This window comes from Bombina bombina, chromosome 5 (assembly GCF_027579735.1).
Source record: "Bombina bombina isolate aBomBom1 chromosome 5, aBomBom1.pri, whole genome shotgun sequence".
Lineage (NCBI taxonomy): Eukaryota > Metazoa > Chordata > Amphibia > Anura > Bombinatoridae > Bombina > Bombina bombina.
In genome coordinates, this window is record NC_069503.1 from 748024742 (window position 1) to 748047621 (window position 22880).

The 22880-nt window shown below is 35.2% G+C and overlaps 1 protein-coding gene across 4 annotated transcripts in view; it reads right to left on the minus strand.

The window, feature by feature from the left end:
* Positions 1-22880, minus strand: part of RIPOR2 (RHO family interacting cell polarization regulator 2) — a 377286-nt gene that overhangs the window by 74801 nt on the left and 279605 nt on the right. For 3 of the 4 annotated variants that reach the window (XM_053714808.1, XM_053714807.1, XM_053714809.1), the window contains exons 9-16: positions 22768-22811; positions 20742-20867; positions 19473-19621; positions 16387-16516; positions 14409-15089; positions 5379-5569; positions 1301-1469; positions 105-240 (exon numbers count right to left, since the gene is read on the minus strand). In XM_053714808.1, the coding sequence (XP_053570783.1) occupies positions 105-240; positions 1301-1469; positions 5379-5569; positions 14409-15089; positions 16387-16516; positions 19473-19621; positions 20742-20867; positions 22768-22811 (1626 nt within the window). Of the gene's footprint in view, positions 1-104; positions 241-1300; positions 1470-5378; positions 5570-14408; positions 15090-15927; positions 16075-16386; positions 16517-19472; positions 19622-20741; positions 20868-22767; positions 22812-22880 lie in introns of all 4 variants that reach the window. The other variant, XM_053714810.1, reaches the window with a different exon arrangement.

Here is a 22880-nt window from a genome sequence, read left to right on the forward strand (position 1 = left end):
TATATATATATATGCTACAAACAAGTGGCATTCACAACTGGTATACAATTCAAAAGTGAGAAAATAGTTACATACCAGATATAAAATGATCTAAATGCGCTTACCTTCTAGAACAGAATTCATGTTCCCCATATTTTCTCTAGCGATTACAGACAGTTTCTTTATAATATGGCTTTGCTTCTGTAACTTCTTTAGATAATCTTTCAGTACAAATACTATATGACTTGACAATATAATTTGCTTTAAGAAACAAAGAAATGGAAAATATACAAAAACAGTTGAAAATTGAGGATTCTTAGGCGAGCAAGATGGAAATTGTAATATTTGTTAATTTTTTTTTTCTTTTGAAACTACAATTTAATACTTCTTTATTGAAACAAATATTGAACCCATTCATTTTAAAGGATGTCTAAGTAAGCCTAATTTTAAAATAGGTAGAAAAATCGGCTGATTAAATGAGTAAGCTAACAATTCAAATTCAATTTAATTATTAAGAACTGCAGCCTCTTTATTGTAACGGCAGGTAAATAATCAGATTCACTGATATGTCATAAGCACAGAACAATTGATTACTAAAATGCAATTTAATTATTGTTCTATAAAAATTTTATGCATTAATACCTTCTTAAAAATATGCTTACGATTCCCTGCCATACATCATCCATTTATTTATTTGTATTACATTTACTTACAAAGTCTTCATACTGTATACATTGAAAAAACAGGTTGATATTAGGGGGCATTTAGATTTACTATTCTAAGATATGCAAGATCGACATTTAATACTCTTTCATAACACCTAAAATCTGCCCTATAATATATCATCAGAAGTTTAATGAAACTTCACTATTATAAAGTTTTAATTTTGATGGGATTTAGTAAGAAAGCAAGTGGACTGGTGCTCACTATCATTATGCATGGTATGCAAACTGGCTTAGCCAATTGGTAAGTATGTTTGTGGAATTATTTTTAGCATTAATCACAGATTTGTTGCAGGTAATCATCATGCATTTTGGTTGTTATACTTTTTTACAACAGGAAACTATTCAGATTAGCTCCAGTGCCGGGTTACTATCATGATGCTTGTTCAATCCTTATATTTGGGAGTTTATACGTCAGCTTATGTTGATATTGGCTAGTATTTTGATTTGTGGCACAAAAGTGTTTTCCAGGAAATAACTAATTATATTGCTAAGGGGTTTTCATGAAACAGTAGGTTAAAATGGTGGTAAACAAGGCTTTTAGGGAGTAAAACCATTCTGCATTTCTAAATTATATTAACTATCCTTAGTCATCATACCTGAAGCAGCTCAGTACAGTACTGTAAATGTCTAACCAATGTGATATCAAGGCTTTCGTTTCCGGTAGTAAGAGGCAGGGGGCTGCTTGCAACACTGGTACCAACCCCTGTATCCTCCGTTAAAGCCTCACTTAGGTGCCCTCTGGCTTCTCGGTGTTCAGCTCTGTAACTGTTAACAAACACTTATTAGAAAGGAGGCAGCTTGCTATGTATATCACTAGGTTTTTCATGACTAACACCACAATGGATGACGATGCAAGTTGCATGCATATCAAGGTGCAATATATTCCCACCACTGCCCTTATCCAAATGATTCATATTGGTCCTTGCTGCTAATATTCAGCCATCACAGCTAGATATACAGCTCTGGAAAAAATTAAGAGACTACTGGAAAATTATTAGTTTCTCTGGTTTTACTATTTATTGGTATGTGTTAGAATAAAACAAAAATGATAATTTTATTCAATCAGCTACTGACATTTGTCCCAAGTTCCAAATAAAAATATTGTCATTTAGAGCATTTATTTGCAGAAAATGACAACTGGTCAAAATAACAAAAAGATGCAGTGTTTTCAGTCCTTGACTAATGCAAAGAAAACAAGTTCAAATTAATTTTTAAACACAATACTAATGTTTTAACTTAGCAAGAGTTCAGAAATCAATATTTGGTGGAATAACCTTGCTTTTCAATCACAGCTTTCATGTGTCTTGGTATGTTCTCCACCAGTCCTTCACATTGCTGTTGTGTGAATTTATACCCCTCCTGGCTCCAAAATTCAAGCAGCTTGGCTTTGTTTGATGGCTTGTGACCATACATCTTCCTCTTAATCACATTCCAGAAGTTTTCATTGGGGTTCAGGACTGGAGAATGGGCTGGTCATGACAGGGTCTTGATCTGGTTGTCTTCCATCCACACCTTGTTGACCTGCTGTGATAAAGATATATCTGCATGATTCCAGGTCATATTCTCTGATGAGCTTTGCTCAACACCTTGTTGTCTAATGGTTAGACAGAGACCTGATAAGGCCTACAAACCACAGTGTCTTGAAACCACTATAACATTTAGTGGAGGACTGGTGATAATCTAGTGGTGCTTCAGCAAGGCTGGAATTGGGCAGATTTATATTTTTGAAGGACCCATGAATTAAGCCACGTACAAGGTTATCCTGAAAGAAAACTTGCTTCCTTCTGCCCTGACGGTGTTCTCTAACTCTAAGAATTTTCCAGCAGGACAATGCTCCATGCCACACAGCAATGTGTGAATGGAGGACCACTAGATCAAGACTCTGTCATGGTCAGCCCAATTTCCAGACCTGAACCCCGTTGAAAACCTCTGTAATGTGATCAGGAGGAAGATGGATGGTCACAAGCCAACAAACAAAACCAAGCTACTAGAAATGTTACGCTAGGAGTGGCATAAAGTCACCCAACAACAATGCGAAAGACTGTCTGAGTGAATGACAAGAATCATGAAAGTTATGATTGAAAATCGGGGTTATTCTACCAAATATTGATTTCTGAAAACACCATCTTTTATTTTGTATTTTGACCAGTTTTCAAGTTTTTGCAAATAAATTCTCTAAATGACAATATTTTTATTTGTAATTTGGGAGAAATGTCAGTAGTTTATAGAATGAACCAAAAATGTTAATTTTACTTAAACACATACCTATAAATAGTAAAACCAGAGAAACAGGAGCTGTATAGTTGATTAGCTTTTAAGTCTATTTTACCCAGGTATTCTAAGAAAAAAGCATTTCACCATGGCTTCGGAGACATTTACAAACAAAATACTACTATTTGCTAAATGTTTGGACCCACAACTTTTCTCTGAGGCTTAGTAATTTAATTAAACTTGTTAAAGAATGTCATTCAACAGTTCAAAGGCTGCTACAAATAAAAGTAATGTATGGTATGCAAACACTGTCACTGATACATAAACACTAGTAAATAATCTCAAATTGCATGTGTTTTTGGCATTTATCCAAGTTAACAGGGGATGGTTAATTGTTTTAAAGCATGCATTAGGTATAGAAGTAATGTTTGTTTTAAATGTTTTTAGGTTTGTAGTATGGTAAAATGCCTTTCTATGAATATTATTGATCATGTTTAGAGAGAAGTTTGATGATAAAAAAAGAGGTGCAAATTCCTGGTAATAAGATGTTGAACATATACACAAACAACACAAATGGAAATTCTGAGTTCTGATAACCAAAATGTGAAATGTGTCAGTGACATCTTTTATATTTAAATTTCTACATTTATTTTCTGTCATTTAGGATCAAAACACTTAAATAATTGGTTAATATGTATTTTTGTGTTGTAAGAGATAGACATCAGTCAATAGTATTAACAATGTCTATATGTATTTAAGTGATATTTGAATAGTGTTGCTGATATGTAATGCAAGACCGTGAGAAACTTACACAAGGTTTTTCCTACCACAACTGCTCCGCTGTATTCCAATGTAGTTTCCAATAGACACACCCAGCAGAATATCAAACTCATGTTTAATATGGATTATATTCTATTCAATTTGATTATATTGAAATATAAGAGTTGTAACAACTACTTTGATTCAGAATATAAGAGAATGTAAATGGCACAAGAATTAAAATACTTTAAAAAATGCATTCTAATGATCAGAAAGAAGCAGCACACTGAAACAGGAATCTGCACAAAGATAAATGTATGCTAAGGAACTACAGAGTTTTGCCATTTCAGAGCTCTCCAACGATATATCCAACTGTAAAGCATTAGTATGCTTATAGTATCTGTTCTGTGGTGGTCAGTTAGGGCTTGATATGAAAGAGTACTGATCTAAGTAATCACACTAACATAATAGACAAACTGCAGTGCACGTAGGAACAATGAAGTTAGTATTTATATATGCAGTAGAAATTAAGCTCTCTGTTGTAAAAGACCTGCATGCAAAATAAATGTTTAAATGTAAAAAGCCTCTCAAGCGAAAAATGGAATGTAATGCTCGTTGGGATAGCGCAACTTCAGAGCTCTAGTTAACTGTTTCGCAATACAAAAAGGTGTCACAAAACACATCAAAAATACATTTAAAAGTACAGATACACTCAAAGTATTGCACAAAAACCTTCTAAGGGCTCAAGTCTTAGAAAAAAAGGCAGGCAAAGGACTTTAGCATAGAGATACATATCTAAATATGTATGTATATTATCTAATTTGCTTCATTCTCCTAGTATCATTTGTTGAAAAATATACCTAGGTAGGTTTAGCAGCAATGCACTACAGGGACCTAGGTGCATATATATATATATATATATATATATATATATACATACACACACACATATATATATATATATATATATGCCTCTTGCTATTGGCTCACTAGATGCTAGATGTGTTTAGCTAGCTCTCAGTAGTGCATTGCTGCTCCATCAATAAAGGATACGAAAGAATCACAAAATGTTTTGGGTTTGATGGTTGTTTAAATTCTGCTAGAAGTTTGACAGTTTAAAATGGTACATGAAACAATAAATAATAGATCACAGATGTTTACAAGAAAACACAGTTAACAGACAACAAAACTACAAGGGCCAGGAACAAAACAAAGAAAACACAAACAATGCGATACACACAACTTTTACATGCAAAGGAAACACCTACACTAAACGACTAAAATCTGGCCCTTTGTTAATATTACTGACATGTTTATTCCACTGCAAAGACTCAACGAGCTAAAAAAGAGAGACAGAAAAGGAAAAAACACGGAAAGCATTAGTAACACCACTAAAAACCAGGTCCATACTTTTTCAAGGAAGATAATAAAATTTGATGAAGACTACGCATATTTAATTTAAGCACAACAAATCAATATATTTGTTTTTTTCAAGTATACTTGTTTATTGTAATAAAACATGGCCAAAATAAACGGAAAATTAAAACCAAATTTCCATCGATTCTGGGGGAAAAACAAACGGGTCTATGGTGTAGCATTGCACCATGGATCAATGGTACAGATTTTTAGATTTCTTCTTCCTTGAATGGTGTGTGCACCAGGAATTTTTATTATTATTGAAAATCTTCAATGAGTAAAACTTACCTGGGCTTCTCTCCCTCAGTGTCTGAAAACACTGAGTCTGCACCTCCACCATTACAAATCATAACACCATCATCATCAATATCATCCTCATCATCAAAGTCAGAGGTGTTCAGGAAATCAAAGCTTTCTAAAGCACTCTCAACAGTAAGACTTATACTGGAAGACCTGCTTCGGTTTACAGCTGGTTTGCACTGCAAAGGTAGAACGGACTAGTGAACACCGAGGACATTTGAGAGGACACAGACAAAAAAAATAATAATGTAGTTGATTCACAGTGTTTGTCTTGCCTAGAGATGGAAAAAGAACCACCAACATGTTAAAAAATGTCACTAGACATAAACTCACATAAGTGTGTGTGTGTGTGTGTGCGCATCTAGCCTTGACTTCTGCATACTATATATATATATAAATAAATATATATATACACACACACACACAATCACACAGTCAGAATGTTAGTATAAAGTGCATTGTTTTGCAGTTGTTATCCACTATAGCCAATTTGTGAAAGATATGTAACAGGGTAAGTCTGCAATGTGTATTTCCAGCTCAGAGAATTAGAAAAGTCACAATTTTTTTTAGCTAAATAACATAAAAATTTAACAAATAATAAAAAATGTTGCAAAGAAGTTTTACGATGCATAACCAAACATTTTATATAAACAATCTCAAATTGTTAGTCTTCTCAATTAATTTAAGAGGTAAACGTTAGATAATCAAATACCATATATGTAATCTTTGCCATTAAAAAAGTATATGGAGTCAATTTAGCATGGTGCGGACAGACTAGATCCGCTATAGCGAATCCTGCCCGCCGCACATCGATAAATGCCGACAGCATACGCTGTCGGCATTTATCATTGCACCAGCAGTTCTGGTGAACTGCTGGTGCAATACCGCCCCCTGCAATTTTTTGCGCTAGCAGGGGGTGTCAATCAACCCAATCGTATTGGATCGGGTTGATTTTCGTCAATGTCTGTCTGTCCTCCGCCTCAGAGAAGGCGGACAGGTGATGGAGCAGCGGTCTTTAGACACGGGACATCAAGCTCCATACGGAGCTTGATAAATAGGCCCCAAAGTGTACCTTTTTTTTAAAATTCATGCAAGAAAAGGGCCGGCCCACTGGAATTAACTTTTTTTTTAAAATAAGACAATTCCAATGAACATCCAATTAGTGTGTGTGTGTGTGTGTGTCATGTGACACTCCAGAAGTCTCTTTCAAATCACTAAGGAAACCTATATAGAAAGTGGGTTGTTTTGCTCTCTATGTCACAGCCCAGCACGAAAGAGGAAATGAAGGGGGGCAGAGGAACAGAAGATACCAAGTAGGATTGTAAATCTTATTATACAATATATATATATATATATATATATATATATATATATATATATATACACACTTTTAAAAAAATAGTAATGATGCGGTTTTGCTTGGACACTCATTTTTAATTGAAACATTCCTAAAGGAATAGTGTAGTCAAAATTAAACTTTAATAATTCAGATAGAGCATGCAATTTTATGCAACTTTCTAATTTACTCCTTTTCGCAAATTTTATTTGTTCTCTTGCTATCTTTATTTGAAAAAGCAAGGATGTAAGCATAAGAGCCGTCCCATTTTTGGTTCAGCACATGGGTAGCACTTTCTGATTGGTGTCTAAATGTAGCCACCAATCAGCAAGTGCTACCCATGTGCTGAACCAAAAATGGGCCGGCTCCTAGGCTTACATTCAAATAAAGATAGCAAGAGAACAAATAAATAATTGATAATAGGAGTAAATTAGAAAGTTGCTTAAAATTGCATGCTCTATCTGAATCATAAAAGTTTAATTTTGACTATACTATTCCTTTAAAGTCTAAAATTTACTATCACTTTGACTTTTCTGTAGCCCTTAGCTTATTAAGGTTAAAGTTATTGATATGGGTAGGAGTATAAACAGAACAGCAATAAAGTCATGATTGTCATGATATGTAATTATTTACAAGACAGACAATCAATTTCAGTTCAAGTGTATCAGTTTTATGAGCACCAGGGCCGGATTGGGCCGCCGGGATACCGGGAAAAATCCCGGTGGGCCGGCAGGGGCAGCTGCAGTGTTTGGAGAGCACAGTTGAGTTGTGAGGGATGTGCGAGTTCACAAACCGTTCATGCGCCGCTTCTAACTGTATTCTCTTAGCCCCGCCCACACTGAGTACCTGTAGGCCACTTTAATTTGAGCAGCTGTTTAGAGGAGACTCATGCTTCTTTCTGGCTGGGGATAGGTTTAGAGGGGACTCTGAGCATGTTTCTTTCTGGCTGGGGATAGGATATAGCAGGAGGGTTGGCGGATCCTTGTACCCCTGAACCAGAATCTTCATTCTACAAAAGGTCGCCTGTTTGTTGTCGGCAACTCAGCAAGTAACAGAACTACCACTGGACTCTGGAAATGGCTAGCCCTGCCCCTGCTCTAGATCTACAAGACATTGCACAGCCACAGGAGTCACCACCCCTGATTCTGCGTTCAAGGAGGCTCAGAAGGGGATAGAGGTAAGAATAATATTAACGAGTTTCTAGAAGTGTTTTGGGGAAATGGTCCTCTATCTTTATATTTTTTATAAATGTCCTGTTTTCTCTTCTTATGCGTAATAAGGAAGGGAATCTGCATATAAAGGGGCATATTTATCAAGCTCCAAATGGAGCCTGCAGGCTAGCCAGAAACAGCAGCTATGAAGCAGCCGTCACAAAGACCGCTACTCCATAACCTGTCCGCCTGCTCTGAGCAGGTGGACAGACATCGCCGGAAATCAACCCGATCGAGTACGATCGGGTTGATTGACACCCCCCTGCTGGCAAATAATTAATACAATTTATAGGTACACTAGTAAGACTAAGCACAAAGTCACAGAAAAAAGTGTCCTGTGAAAGATACAATGTGGCTATAAGTGGAAAGTAGGTGAAATTCCTACTTACAGGAAAAAAAACTCAATCCTATGAGGTAAGAACACAGCCCAAATGCAGGAGACAGGTGGAGATCACACTTGTTATCCAGAGGCGATTTTCCAGAGGTGGGAAGGAAGACTCACTTCACTAAGGTGCTGCAGCAGAAGGTTTAAAAGGTATCAGCAACCACTCATAGACCCTCCAGTGGCTCAGTGCGCAAAGAATAGTGAAGTACCGTTTTATTAGGTTAAAAATATGCGCAAATGCAAAAAAAACACTTACAAGAAATGCCCTCAATCAGATATGAGGTAAGGGTGCAGTAGGATACAAGCTATTTCTCGCTATCTCTCTCTCTCGCTATCTCTCTCTCTCTCTCGCTATCTCTCTCTCGCTATCTCTCTCTCTCTCGCTATCTCTCTCTCTCTCTCTCTCTCTCTCTCTCTCTATATATATATATATATATATATATATAAAATTCCAAAAAGTTAGAAAAAGAAAGGAGATATAAAGAATCAGTTGGAATAAGGATAAAGTAAGGGAATGCGGAAAAGATGGCCCTTTCCAGCACTAAATCATTAACCCTAAATAACCATTAAATGTAAGATTTGTATCAAAAAATGGTAATACACAATGGTTTGCTACAAACTAAACATCAATTTAATGCTAAATGCAAAAATTGTTACAAAACCCAGCAGCAATGAGTGTGTTTGTAATGAAACAACACTAGTTATTATTACAAGGGGCCCCTTCAATTTATACCATCTGAGGATTAATCAAATAGTCCCAGAAAAAATAAAGTCCAAAAATTTTGAAATCCAAAATTGAACTGTGAATATAATATATAATGGCTATCCCCTTTGTGAAGCAGTGAACAGCGATTAAGGTACAATCCTTTCTAGATGAAAATTGCTGTGTTTCCTCCATATGGTCACTTGTAACGGAGCTCATATTTAGTACTCACTCAGGTTGTGTCTCAGGCTGCTTGTTATAGGGATCAGCGGAGCGCATACAGCATACCTCCCTTGCTGACATGGAGTCTGCTTCTAATCCACACCTCCTTAAGATACAGCTTCCCTGCTTACAACTGCACCTTATGAGAGTTGCTCCTGTGGCTGCAGAGGTTCTGGGTGCCAAGTAAACTTGCTGTTGAAGCTGTCCACTGCTACTTTCTCACGTTGCTTCTTGATAAGTACTTAGTGGTTTTGGGACATTAGAATTACCGCTGCACTGGGCACCCAGCTGGCGAAATTCAATCTCCGCGGTCTAGTCCGACCGGGGAGATTGACAGCTTCTGCCCGCGTGTGATTGGTTGTGTGTGGGCAGGGGAGCGGGATTGCACGTGAGCGCAAAATAGCGCTTGTGTGCAATGTTGAATTCTGCAAAGGGAATTCAGCCCGCCAGAGGAGAGCTGCAGCGGAAATGGACGAGTATGTGCGCCCCTGTCTGCCTCAGCTTGATAAATCGTATATTTGTAAATATACAAAGAGCCTGAATAAAAATACCCTAGCCAACCACAACCCTGTCATTATTGATGTGGTATGAACAAGTATGGTATCGTAGTTCACACATGTCCCGTGAGCACTGATTCTGCTCAGTGAATTATAATTTCTTAAACAGATTTGTTTAACCAACAGGTTCAAATGAATTTCTAATTACCACAATTCAACTAAATAGATTTTCATATGCACATTCTTACAATTTTATTTATGACATATTCATATCTTACAGGCTAATGGTGCTGAAAGGTAACCTGCTACTTGCGAGTTATTGTGCAAACACATATTGCTGAATTCTAGTATAGTAAATAATATGGTATCCTGATTGCTATTACAAACACTTTTTGCTTGTAATGAGCAGCAAAATGTATAATGCACCTAAAGAAAACATAAGGTTAGTGAGTGTGTGGAGGAGATGAAGTAGTAAAATACTAGTTCATGAGAAAGCTGTCAATCACCATTTTTTTCCTAAGGTAAGCACTAGTGGTATAAACTTAAATGAATTATTATTTTTTCTTACAAAGGGATCTTCTAAGGTGCCAGTCATACTTGCCTGTAAACTGAATTCACAGTAACTTCTGTGGCCGATATGAATGGCCAGACAACGTATGCACATTTACAGAATTTAAAGGATGATTAGTGTGGGGAAAGAAACAAAACTTAGATTTTCTAAATATTAAATTGCAAGAGTAGTGTTTTCCCCGGTTGTACTAAGGGATTTGCACAAGTTAAAATAAATGCAGTAAAGAAGCAGATCCAATGTAATCTTAGTTTCCTTGCCCTAAAGGGACATTAAACATTAAATACATTTAATAAGCATAGTACTGTGTCCAAAGGAAGATCATGCTGTGATCTGAGAAGTGATTTGAGAAAATGCAGAGACAACGGAGCACATGCAGGAACTTTCAATTTGCAGCTCTGCTCCGCAACATGTTGTTTTCTTCAACTAGTGCTGTGCTCTGGCTACAGTGTATAAGTTTTTCTTAAAGCAGTGCAGCCAGAGAGAAGTGAAGAATCAAATATGGAGCAGCACTGCAAAGCAGCAGTATATTGATTGATGACTGGCTCTCTGGGATTTTTTTCAACCCAACCACCTAGCCTTTCCTGATCTGCAAAGCAGGGACTCTTTAATGTAAGACATTCAGTAGTGCGCGTATGAAAGAAACAAATTTATTCAAGAGAAATTTTAAAAACTTTTTTCTCTGCAGCTAATTTTCAACTGCTGCAATTTATTATAAAACTTATTTCTATCCAATTTAAAAAAATAAAATTTGCACTGTGTATTAGACACAAGTCTATTATATGTAATATTGACATAAATATAGAAATATAAAGGTATCAGAATATTTAAAAACATTCATATTATTATAAGGCCAGAAGGCTTAAACTACAAGAACTGTAAATATTTAATTCATTTTGTAAGAAATCAGAAAATCAAAATGTATTTATAAGTATTTCAGTTTTATTAAACTGCTTGTTTGCATTGTAATAATACGTAGACATTACTGTTGCTAATTTTTATTAAACAAAAATATATTGCAACCAGGACATAACAAATATGCGAGCAGTATTTCAGAACATAATCGTTTATAAAACAGATCTGAGAAGTGGATAAAATATGCTGCGTTTGGAAGCCTGAAATGTGTTACAATTTTAACTTATTATTTACATTTCTAAATATCTGCGGTGTGTCTGAAACCTTGTGTTTCACATTAACAACTTTTTTACATGGGGCTAGTTCGCATAAAATGCTTTAGCATCCGAGCTGGGAGAAGAAAATAAAACAGATATTAAATGAATAATAACAATTTTAGTAAAATTACTTAGATTTGTGTCAGCATAATGATCATTGATTTACTTTTTGTGACATAAAAATACCCCTAGCCATGGCCTATCAGTGATGAAACATAAAATTAATTTGGACAAAGAGAAATCTAGGGTTTTAAAACTGTATTTTACAAAATGTGATTTAAATTAATTCCCTCACTGTTAAATGTAGGTTTTTCAAACAATAGTGTGCAAAACTCGTGTCAAGCATTTGTGTGTATAGATAGGGCAATTCTTTTTTCTTTTGTGAGGAAATTCAGATTGTGATTTTCGATATTTTGAAAAAGGTTTTAAATTCCTTTGTCCAAAATACACTGTTGAGTTTTTTGCACTGTGCTTTTAATTAATGTGTGATTTGTGGGTAATAATAGTAAGTGGCCCCTATATCTCAATTCTGAAAGTGTATTTATTGTTTAATAAGAGGAAGAGGTTTTTTTTTAACCTACTTACATCAATTAGCATTTGACTATTTCATTTTTAACAATTCTGGGGTGTACTGTGTGGAATATAGCAGTGTTCTGCACTTACATTTCTAACAGGAATTGAAAAGCTCACTATTTCAGAAATGAATTACAAGGAAATGGGACAAAATAAATTAATTATATTGCAAAGTTGTTTTTTTATATATACGATTTATCATTTTATATTAACGTCTCAAAGTGTTTAGATATCTGTCCAATTAATTTAAAGGGACATTAAAGTACATGATTTTAATTTTTTCCTTTATATTCCTTCTATACATTTTTACATTTAATTTTTTGTTGCGATTTTAAAAGTGTGCTTTTCATATGGAGTAAATAAAGGTTGTGGTTTTAGTCAGTTATTACCTAAAAGAACATTTGTCATTTTCTATATGCAAGTGCTATGAGAATGCATTTTTTTCTATTGAATATTTCTCTTAAGACATTCAGCTCCTCGCTCAGTGATTAAAATGTATTGTAACAGCTTCCAAGCACTGCACTGAGGCAACTATACAGCACAAAGCCTGAAAATATAAAACACTGTCAAAACAGATCACTATATTAAAACAAAGATACAATCTAAAAAACAAAAATCATAAGAATACAAATATTTTATTAATAAAAAAATATTATGTGGAACACAAGAGATTGATTCTTTTTAAAAAAAATGGATAGTGATGACCAAATGTAAAGGGCCAGAAATGTTCCTACATGAGGATTATGAAACTGTATATATGCTAAATTCCCATCCAATGCCCTAGCTGAGTTTTATGAGGGACCATGCATCAAAGGGACAGATAACTCAAATTTGTTCTTTATGATTCAGATAGAGCATACAATTTTAAATATCTTTTCAATTTACTTCTTTTATTTCATTTGCTTCATTATTTGGGTATCCTTTGTTGAAGAGCATAGCTAGGTAAGCACAGCTGCACATATAAAGCGACCAATCAGCAAATAGCACCCAGGTGCTGTGTCTACCTAGCTTTGCTTTTCAACAAGATATACCAAGAGAGCAAAGCAAATTAAATAATAGAAGTAAATTGGAAAGTTGTTTAAAATTGTATTCTCTAGCTGAATCATGCAAGAAAAAAAATTCTGGGTTTCCTGTCCCTTTAATAAAACTCTAAAAACAATTCATAACCCCGCTTGGTAATTATTTCTGTCAACATTCTGTACACAACAAAAACTTAGTGATTAAATGAATTGGTTGATAAAATGGGAAAACGGTCTAAATTGTGCACAAAGGAATCAGGTTGTAGAATATAGTGAAACGACTTAACATGAACTTTTTATGTTTCCATAATGGAAATATAAACATAAAAATATTACCCAATACATATTTGTTTAACAAAATATCTACCTTATTTAAATGTTTTATGGTGTCTGGGACATACAACCCAAATGTTTTCTTTCATGATTCAGATATAACACACAATTTTAAACAACTTTCCAATTTACGTCTATTATAAAATGTTCTTTGTTTTCTAATTCTGTTTCATCGAATAGCAGGAAGGTAAGTTCAGGAGTGCACACATGTCCCTTAGTTTTGCAACAATGTAATACATCAGCTAGAGCACTAGATGGCAGCGCTATTTCCTGTCATGTGGTGCTTTATACATGTACACGCTACCAATCTAGATATCTCTTCAACAAAGAATAATATGAGAACAAAGCAAATTGGATAATAGAAATACATTGGAAACGTTTTTTAAATTGTATTCTCTATCTGAATCATGAAAGAATTTTTTTGGGTTTCCTGTCCCTTTAAGTGTACTGTTAAATGCTTAACTAAGTCGCTTTTGCTTTATGTATATTCATTAAGTTTGGTTGGGAACTATGAGAGACGTTCATTTATGCCACTGCTACAATTTCTGAAAGCACATTTTTTATGGCATTATTATTATTATTTGTAATGAGCTCACATATCCAGGGGAGGGTTGGGCATTGGAGCGTGGGGTTCTTACCTCCTTGGCTGCCCTATAATCTTATAAAAAAATAAGGATTAAGCTTAAACACTGGATCACGAGCAATTTTAATGGCACAGTAAGATCAAAATTAAACGTTCACAATTCAGATAGAGCATGCAATTTTAAACAACTTGCCAATTTACTTTTATTATCTAATGTACTTCTTCTTGGTATCCTTTGTTGAAAAGCATACCTAGGTGATAATAGAAGCACATTGGAAAGTTGTTTAAAAATGTATACACTATCTGAATCACAAAGGAAAAAAAAATGTGTTTCATGACCCTTTAATAGGATCAATGACAATCCTCTCCTATATGCATCTGTATTAAACACACTGTGATGTTTGGCTTTCACTTACTTTTAGAACATCTTCTAGGTGTGTAATTTCATGATACAATTCCTGATATTCTGCATATTGGTCTTTACAGGGCTCAAGGGATAAGAGAAGACCTTGTAAAGAGTCTTCTAAGCTTCCATCTAAATATGGCCTACAAGCTTCAGAGTCTGTATAGTCCGATTGCAGCTTCTCTTGGTTAGCAGGTATTTCAGTTGAAGTAAGACGTTTTACGAGCTGCTTGGTAATGTTTCCTTCACAAGTGTCTAACTCTACAGGCTTGAGTTCAGAAGCCTCATCTGACTCTTGCAATATTGACACAGAGACATTTGAATCTATAAATATATTATCACCACTGGGTATGGTGGATTGGCAAGCAGAGCTATCTGGCTTGTCTCCTGCTAAGGTTTCCCCACTTTCACTAATATGTTCTGTATGAGACTGAGAATTTTGAGAATGAGCACTCGAGTCTACAGAAGACTTGACACTCAAGTTGTCCATTACAGGATCATCAGATGACAGGTCACTGAGGTTATGTTCTGGCGGTGTGACTGTGATTTCAGGATTGGAGTAACCCAAGGAAGAAGAGGCAGCTGACCTGGGTGGAGTGCAGTCAACATTGGGCAAGTCATCAAAACTTAAGGAAATAGCTCTCTTCTCAATAGATTCCACACCATTATCAAAAATGTCATCTTGCAAGTTCGGCTGTAAACAAACAAAAACATTCTATATAGTAACACTCCTTAAAAAAATCAGGCATCTTATTAAAGAATGAAAAAAGTATACAAGTTGTAAATTGAGTCATTTCATAGAATGGTTATACATGTAAATTTAATGTTTGATTCTGATTAGAAAAACTTTTAGAAATCACACAAGAATAGTTTGTTACTGCCATCATACATGGCAAACTATTTGAAATAGGTGGTCTATGCATGTTGTTAGAACTAGGATCACTTGTCTTATATTAAAGGGCATTTAGATACCAAAAATGTTGCTTCAACGTAACATTTACAATACAAATGAGTACATATATGTCCTTTATTTAAACCCTTTGACGAAAATGAAATGATTTTCCGTTTAGAGAGCCACAACACAAAACAATATACAAAATATCAGTCTCTAGTGTGAGTAAACAATGAAAAACATTGCAACGGAAAAATATCACTTTGGTCACCAACCAGTTGAATGAAAAAAAGATTCAACAAAGACTTGTGACCAATATGTATGATATTATACAATGTGATTTCCTACACGTATGCTTAAACAAAATCACAAGGTTCTGGCACTTTAAATTATTATAAAATATGTAATTAATGTAACTGAAAAATATGTGTTCTATTTGAAGAATATCTACACTTTATCTTTGAGTTGTGGATAAAGCTTAAAAGCAGAAGTAACATACTTTTCCAACAACAATTCTTTAAAGAGAACCATGTAAAACACTAGGAAGGAAAGCGTAAACAGCAAACAAGAGCATGTATGGAAAAAATAACCACATAAATGACTCCAAGCAGCACACAGATGTGACCCACTAATCACTCACATATCTCTCTTGGCCTGGTCTAGGCCTCAGCCTGAGAGATGGCAAATCACTAAAAGAACGACTGCGTCGGAGCTTGTCAAAGAAAGTCTCCTGCAAAGCATCCTTTATGGACAGCCGAATCCTGTCTTGTGGAGGGTTCAGCCATTTCTTTAACAGGTTAAAAGCAAACTGAATGTTAGTAAGAGCAGAATACATCAGTTAGCAAAGCAATCAATGTTATGCAGCAGAAGAAAACAAAAATCATCAACACTGTTAAAAGGACAGATAATTTCATTGTAAATATTAGAAGATGATCAGCGTTTATGCACAAGACTCCTCAGATACTCAGCATTTTAGGTAAAGAACAAGCAAGCCAAAGGCCAAAAAAGTCAAGTTTAATATTAAAAAAAAAAAAAAAAAAAAAAAAAAAAAAAGTGGACTGGGAAAAAACACAGAGAGGTATTTGTTGTGCAAACTTACAAAGAATGAATGATCCTTGAAAGTAGGGGTTTCTGGGGTTCCCTGGCTGTAGATAGAGACCCTGCGTTGCACAGCAGATGCTTTATTTATGTTGCCTGTAGATGGCGTTAGATCCTCAGTATCGAATGGGCTGTAAAACAGTTGTTTTGCATATTATTGTGGTAGGTAATAAATACACATGAATCATGAGCAGGGATATGTAAATAGTATTGCTAACAAATATGACTAATGTCAACCATAGCAAATAAAATGTGCTCCTCCTAATACCTTAGTTCTGCTAGGGAAATCTGAGGGGGGAAAAAAGATATGCAAAATGGAGATATTTCTAGCACTGTATAGATTAAAATTGCCTTTATTTTCACATCTGTGGCTGATGCACTATTTTTACCAATGCTTTTCTCATTGGCTATAGATATTCCAACAAAGAGGGAGCAGAAGTTCTATGACATTTCCTGCGAAGCTACAACACCGTTATTGTAGAATCTACAGCACTTAAAAGGTGTTGCTTTAACTTTCAAAATGATCATACAAGTAAAACTTAATATGGTTCTATTTCCAAATCATAGTAAAATTTTATTTTTTTACTTCAAATCAATTTATGGTTATGCCAGCCTCAGTGGCGTATCTAGGTTTGTGCTGCCCTTGGCACTCAAAATTCTGCTGCCCCCCTTACCCCACTCACCCCCAAGGTTTAGGCCTTTTTTGACCATAAAATGTTTTTGACCGGGAGTAATGTAAAAAAAATTTCATGGAATTTCCAATGGAAATTTTCAGAGTTACCTTAAACAAGTAAGCTCCATGGGCACTCTCTTAGTATAGCTCCCTAGAATATAAGCTCCATTGGCAAAATTTCTCATTATATACTTGTATCATACTTCTAAATTAACTGTAAGCTTCTTACAAATATAGCCACAAAAATGTGCTGCCCCCCTCCAATCTGCTGCCCTAGGCAAGTGCCTTGTTTGTCTAGGCCAAAATAACGCCCCTGGTCAGGAGTCCCTTCTGTATGTACAAACTAAGGAATTTTGTGTTGTTTTTTTTTTACTAGGCACAAAAATCATCGCAATGATCTGACTTGTTTTCTTTAAACTGATGCAGTAGTTTTTGCTGCATTATCTACAAACCCTCTTTACCTACTTGGCCTGGACTAATGGAAATTTCAAGCCCTGGTTATAAACATATGAAACTCACTATTTAACACAGAATGTTGAACCAACTTTGTTTCAAGTTTGCTCTCTTTTAGTTGTGTTAATTGACTGTCCAATGTTTTTTGGTTATAAGTAAATATAAAATTACAGATTGGTCAGTACTTTCAAAACTACATTTTTTATTTCCTCAAGAAGAAATGTGAGCAATAATTTGTTGAGGTTTGTAAAGTAATGCAACTTATCTGTTTAACAAAATTGTGATCTTTTACTACAAAAAAAGGCTCGCTTATCTCACTATTCCTCCATGTACTAAAGAACAATATATATGCATAGGCAGCAATGAACCACTAGGTGGCATACACACAATGAGTCAACTCTATCTTTACTGACTCTATAGGGTGTGCAATGTACATAATATTTTACATTAAAAACAAAGTTTATTGGGCTACAATTAACATCCTGTAGGAAATAGCGTGGTTACATCACAGCACTTGTACATTAACATTGTTTATTTATCCATAGCAGGATTTTTAACTTTGTGACAGCCAACTTCCTAACAGATCAATATTTTAGAAGCCTTAAAGGTTGCATATTTATGTGTGGCTATTAAACACAAGTAAAACAAATATTTCTTAAAAATGTCCATTGGTACAGTTTAGGTAAGGTTGAAGGGTACCGTCTCTGTCTCCTGTTCTTTCCTCTAGAGGGCTCTTTTGAAATGCAGCTACCCTAAAGCACTCATGTTTGGTTCAGCTTTTTTCTGAGACCTTATGACATATTTTTAGTTTTGCTTTTTTCCTGGGGGCTGCAAAACCTAGTGCATAAGGCTATCCCTATTCTAAACATTGCATTTTATTGTAATAAACATAAATAGAACAGGGGTTGCCTAAACTTACAATTTCCTTTGGTGCTCTTTAATTTTTTCCTCTGAGAATAAATAGTTCTCAGACCTTGAGATTTTTATATGAAATGTTTAGTTATGTATTGTAAACAACTTCAAAATATATTTTCATTACTTATTTTACCCTGTTTTCATAGCTCTGAAAAGTGTGTATTTTCTGATTCTCAAAGTTAGAAATGCACACTGCAGAATTCTCATGACTAACCTTGCTACATATCATTCCGAAATTGGCTTTAGCAGATAACTGCATAACCAACAACTTGTTGTTAACTGCAGGCTCAAGCTTGGAGTGGCTCCAAATAAGCCAACAAGTGGGTGGTGTTTGGCTACTTGAAAAACAATGGCAGCAAAAATGCAATTAAAAAACCCCCCAAAAACTGTTTAGTCTAACATTATATGTTATTATATATTAGGACAATATAAATGTCACCACAAGGTGTTTAATGTCATTTTAAAAACAACCTACTCGTTATTGGTTGAGTTTTGGTCCATCAGCCTCCAAATGAACAGTGGATGGAATTTCCCTTTTATGGTTGGTTTGTTGAATTTTATGTATTGGATATATGAAAAGTGAAGAACAAACACCATATAGATTTTTTTTTTTACGAGCCATGTCTGAGATTTGTTTTTAATTTGTTAGGATTCTGGTTGGCTGGTAGAGGAGAGGATTTATTGTTAAATACATCTGTCTGAAATGGTTCTTTCCCCCATTAATGTATTTGTTAACTTAAAATATAATACACAACAAAATGTACCATCAAGTCTTGATATATTTCATGAAGAGCTTTCATGAGTTTAACACTTTGTGACAGATTTCCTTAAAACTAGTTTTTAAGTCTTTAATATCACAAAAAAGTATATTTATTATTCAATATTCCTAGGTAGTGTTGTCAGTATATTCAGTGTAGGCCTAACAAAGTCTTTGCACTTGCTTAATGACTTTTAATGTCTAGTTCTATAATTAAATCTACTAAACAAGTGAGAGTTTGAAGAATGAAGTTAAATATGCTAAAGCCTTTAATGGAAGCAATACTTACCACCAGGTTACTTCCAAGTTTAGCTTTATAGTGCCAAGATCGTTAATGTCAACTGCTACAGCTTGAGGTCTAGCAGCAAATAAGTCCTTTGTTTCACAGGTAACGCTTCCAACCAGGATATGTGTAGCAAGTCCTTTAAGTTCTGTCACCTACAAGTCAAAACATATCTTTATAAGCTTGAAGTTGTAGAAGGCTGAATTATCTGAGGAGCATTTGCCTGAACGGTTTTGGGTTGTAAACTCGCTTCTCGTTCTAGATTATGTAGGCCGATAACTTGTCTCTAAGGATGGAGTCAGCACCAGGGGATTTATAGATGCTTATCAATGGATCCAGCATAGAGCTGGAGAAAAGAATACAATAATAGCACTCATGTGTCTTCATAGGATAATGTTACATGGTGGTTCCAACTTAATAAAACTTAACTTTTATTGGGTATATATTAGAAAAGAGGAAAATTTTAAAAACACAGATGCTCTCTCTAAACCTAAGTATATATTTTTTACTAAGAGGCAAAACAACATATTATAGATCAAGCAGAGTCCTGCAAATGTGCAGATAGGTAGCCATCAACTTATATTTGGCTGTGAAGCATTAGCAGATCTAGTAAATATCGTTAAGGTAAAATTATCAGATTGCCTCTAGAAATGATTTTTATAAAGTACGGAGATTTAGCATCTGCAAGTTAAAAGAGCAGAGACGCCACTGATGCGTTTTGCAGTTGTGGCTTTTTCAAAGGACAATCTCGTGCTTATTTTTTTTTAGCAGACCATTTACTTTAGACGATACCTTTATCATACAGAAATTCAGACAAATTGCAAAAACTCATCACCAGGAATGCAAAAACAACTTTCACGGTTATAAATGAGCTAATTCTACTTTAAATTTAGCAACAGCCTTGTTTTTTTCTCATAATTTTGATGCATTCTTTACACCTTGAAATTTAATCAGATTTATGGTTAAGTGCAGTGGTCGGTAATTAGATAATTGTGTCAGGCACCTAAATAGACCTGGACGTGATTGTTATCAATACTGCAGGGCTTTACTGTTTAGTTGCTTCTTCCTGTGTGTGGATACAAATATTTACAATTTGTCCAAAACGCGTTTATAATACACCACTGCAATCAACTTGCTTTTCTATGGGAACCGTGGGCAGATGTGGTACAGCATTTACAAACAGCATATGAAAGATAATAATGTTTAAATGTTTAGCTTTGATCTGTTAGATTATTTACAATTATGTTTAGCTACAAATACACAAAACATAATTACCTTGATTGAAATGAGTTCATTAATAAGAGGAAGAAAGAACATTTCTTCTCCATCCCAGCTCTGCTTGCTGTTGATTTCTATTTTGCCTTTTAATTTCCACCTCTGACGTCCATATCTTATAAAAATCTTAAGAAAACATTATTATTGTACACCTTGTTATAGCACATGAAGATTTAGGCAGGAAAAACTATTGGATTACATTTTTGTGTATGAGAGAGAAGAGAGAAGAGAGAGAGAGAGAGAGAGAGAGAGAGAGAGATGCTTCTATCATCTGAATAACATTTAAAGGGACATTCCAGCCAAAATTGGAAACCATCTGGCTGCATTTCAGTTATGAATAGAATTTTTTTTGTAACATACTTGTATTAGCAAAAATGCTTCTAATAAAAGCTATAGCTGTTACAAATGTGTCTTTACGTATGCACATGCACCAGCATTTTAAACACAGTACCTAAGGTGCTTGTACCATCTGGTAAGGACTCAATTTGTTAATTGCTGACATGATACAAGCCCCACTCGCGCTCTGAGCAGCAGCAGTATGTAAAATGCCACTGCACTGAGAATATCTAGCAATTCTTCAAATGCACGTGCAGAGAAAAATATCAACACTTAAACAGTGATAACTTTTACTAGAAGCATATTTGCGAATACATTAATATTGTAAATAAGTTTCTATTCAAAGATGCAATTCATCTATATGCAAGTTACATTTTGGCCGGAATGTCCCTTTAACATCAACAATTTCATAATGTACACTGTATTGCATCTTCCAAAAAGATGGGGGGGGCTGGCGGGGGTTGGGGGCACCTCTAGATTCTGATAAATGTTGATTGACTGTTTTTTATTTTGTTTTTTATTCTTGTTGTGCACCATTTTATGGATTTGCAATAAAAGATACATTTTATTCTTTTTAGCCAGTCTGGGGAGTTTCTTCCAAAGATTTTTATGCTTTGAATTTTCCCTTTGGGCTCTCATATGTTACACATATTGTCAGCATCTTAAGCGACCAGATATTTTTACAAACAAGAGATGGAGAAGTAGCATTAATTATACTTGATACAACTAAGTAAATAGATAGTTCTTATGGCGTTTCCCCTAAGTCTGTGAATCATGTATATATGTAAATGGTTTGTTAAGGCAGTTTTCTTACTATTATTGGACTGTCAGTTGTATTTTTTATTTTTATTTTTTGTGACTGTGTATTTTTTTTATAACCCTTTGAGTGCTAATGACGGCTCTGAGCCGTCACAGAGTTTCCCACTCTGGTACTAATGAAGGCTCAGAGCCGTCACTAGCACTCTCCCACCTTGAGGGAGATCTGGGGGCTCCCACCAGCTCCTAACCCAGCGATTGTGCCTGTAAAGTGACAGGCATCGCAGGGGCATCACATTTTGCGCGGTGACGTCACACACAATGACGTGATGACGTCACGCGCAAGTTCATTAACAATTTGTCAATACAAAGTATAGGAAAAGGGGGCATGCTGCTTAGAAGCCTGTATCTCAGGCATCTAAGCAGTTACAGACTCCCAAGACCCACCATTGGAAAGGTAATCGCCTAAAAAAAAAACTATCGCCTAAAACATTTTTTTCACAAAATAAAAAAATACATTAAATCAGCTTAGCACCCAGGTGGGAAAATGCTTAGCACTCAAAGGGTTAAGCACATAAACGGACCTCAACTTCATTTAAGCCTAGATATTTAATACATTGGGCACCCATATATAAAATGCAGGGCAGACAAGGTTTTCTCCCGGGAACCTGGCCACAGTGCATCATAGTGAGTGGGCAGCATCTGCTCGTGTGGCCAATCATGGTATATGTTAGGAAACAGCGGTCTGATGACTGCTGCTTCTTAACTTTCTCACAACAGGCTCGCTCATGCGAGCATGCACCAAAGGCACTCCAAAGCAGTGTCTGCAGTTTGATAAATGGAGTCCATTATCTTCTACATAGTTTTAATAAATTATTATTGCAAAACATTAAGTACATAATTTTCTATTTAAGTAGGAATAGTGTATACTAACCTCATATTGGTCTCCAGGACAAAGTCGGGCAAAGCCGGCTAAACCTGTGGTAAAAACAAAATGTGTTAATGAAAGGATGTGATCAACTATTTCCATCATTTGCAATGTTATTA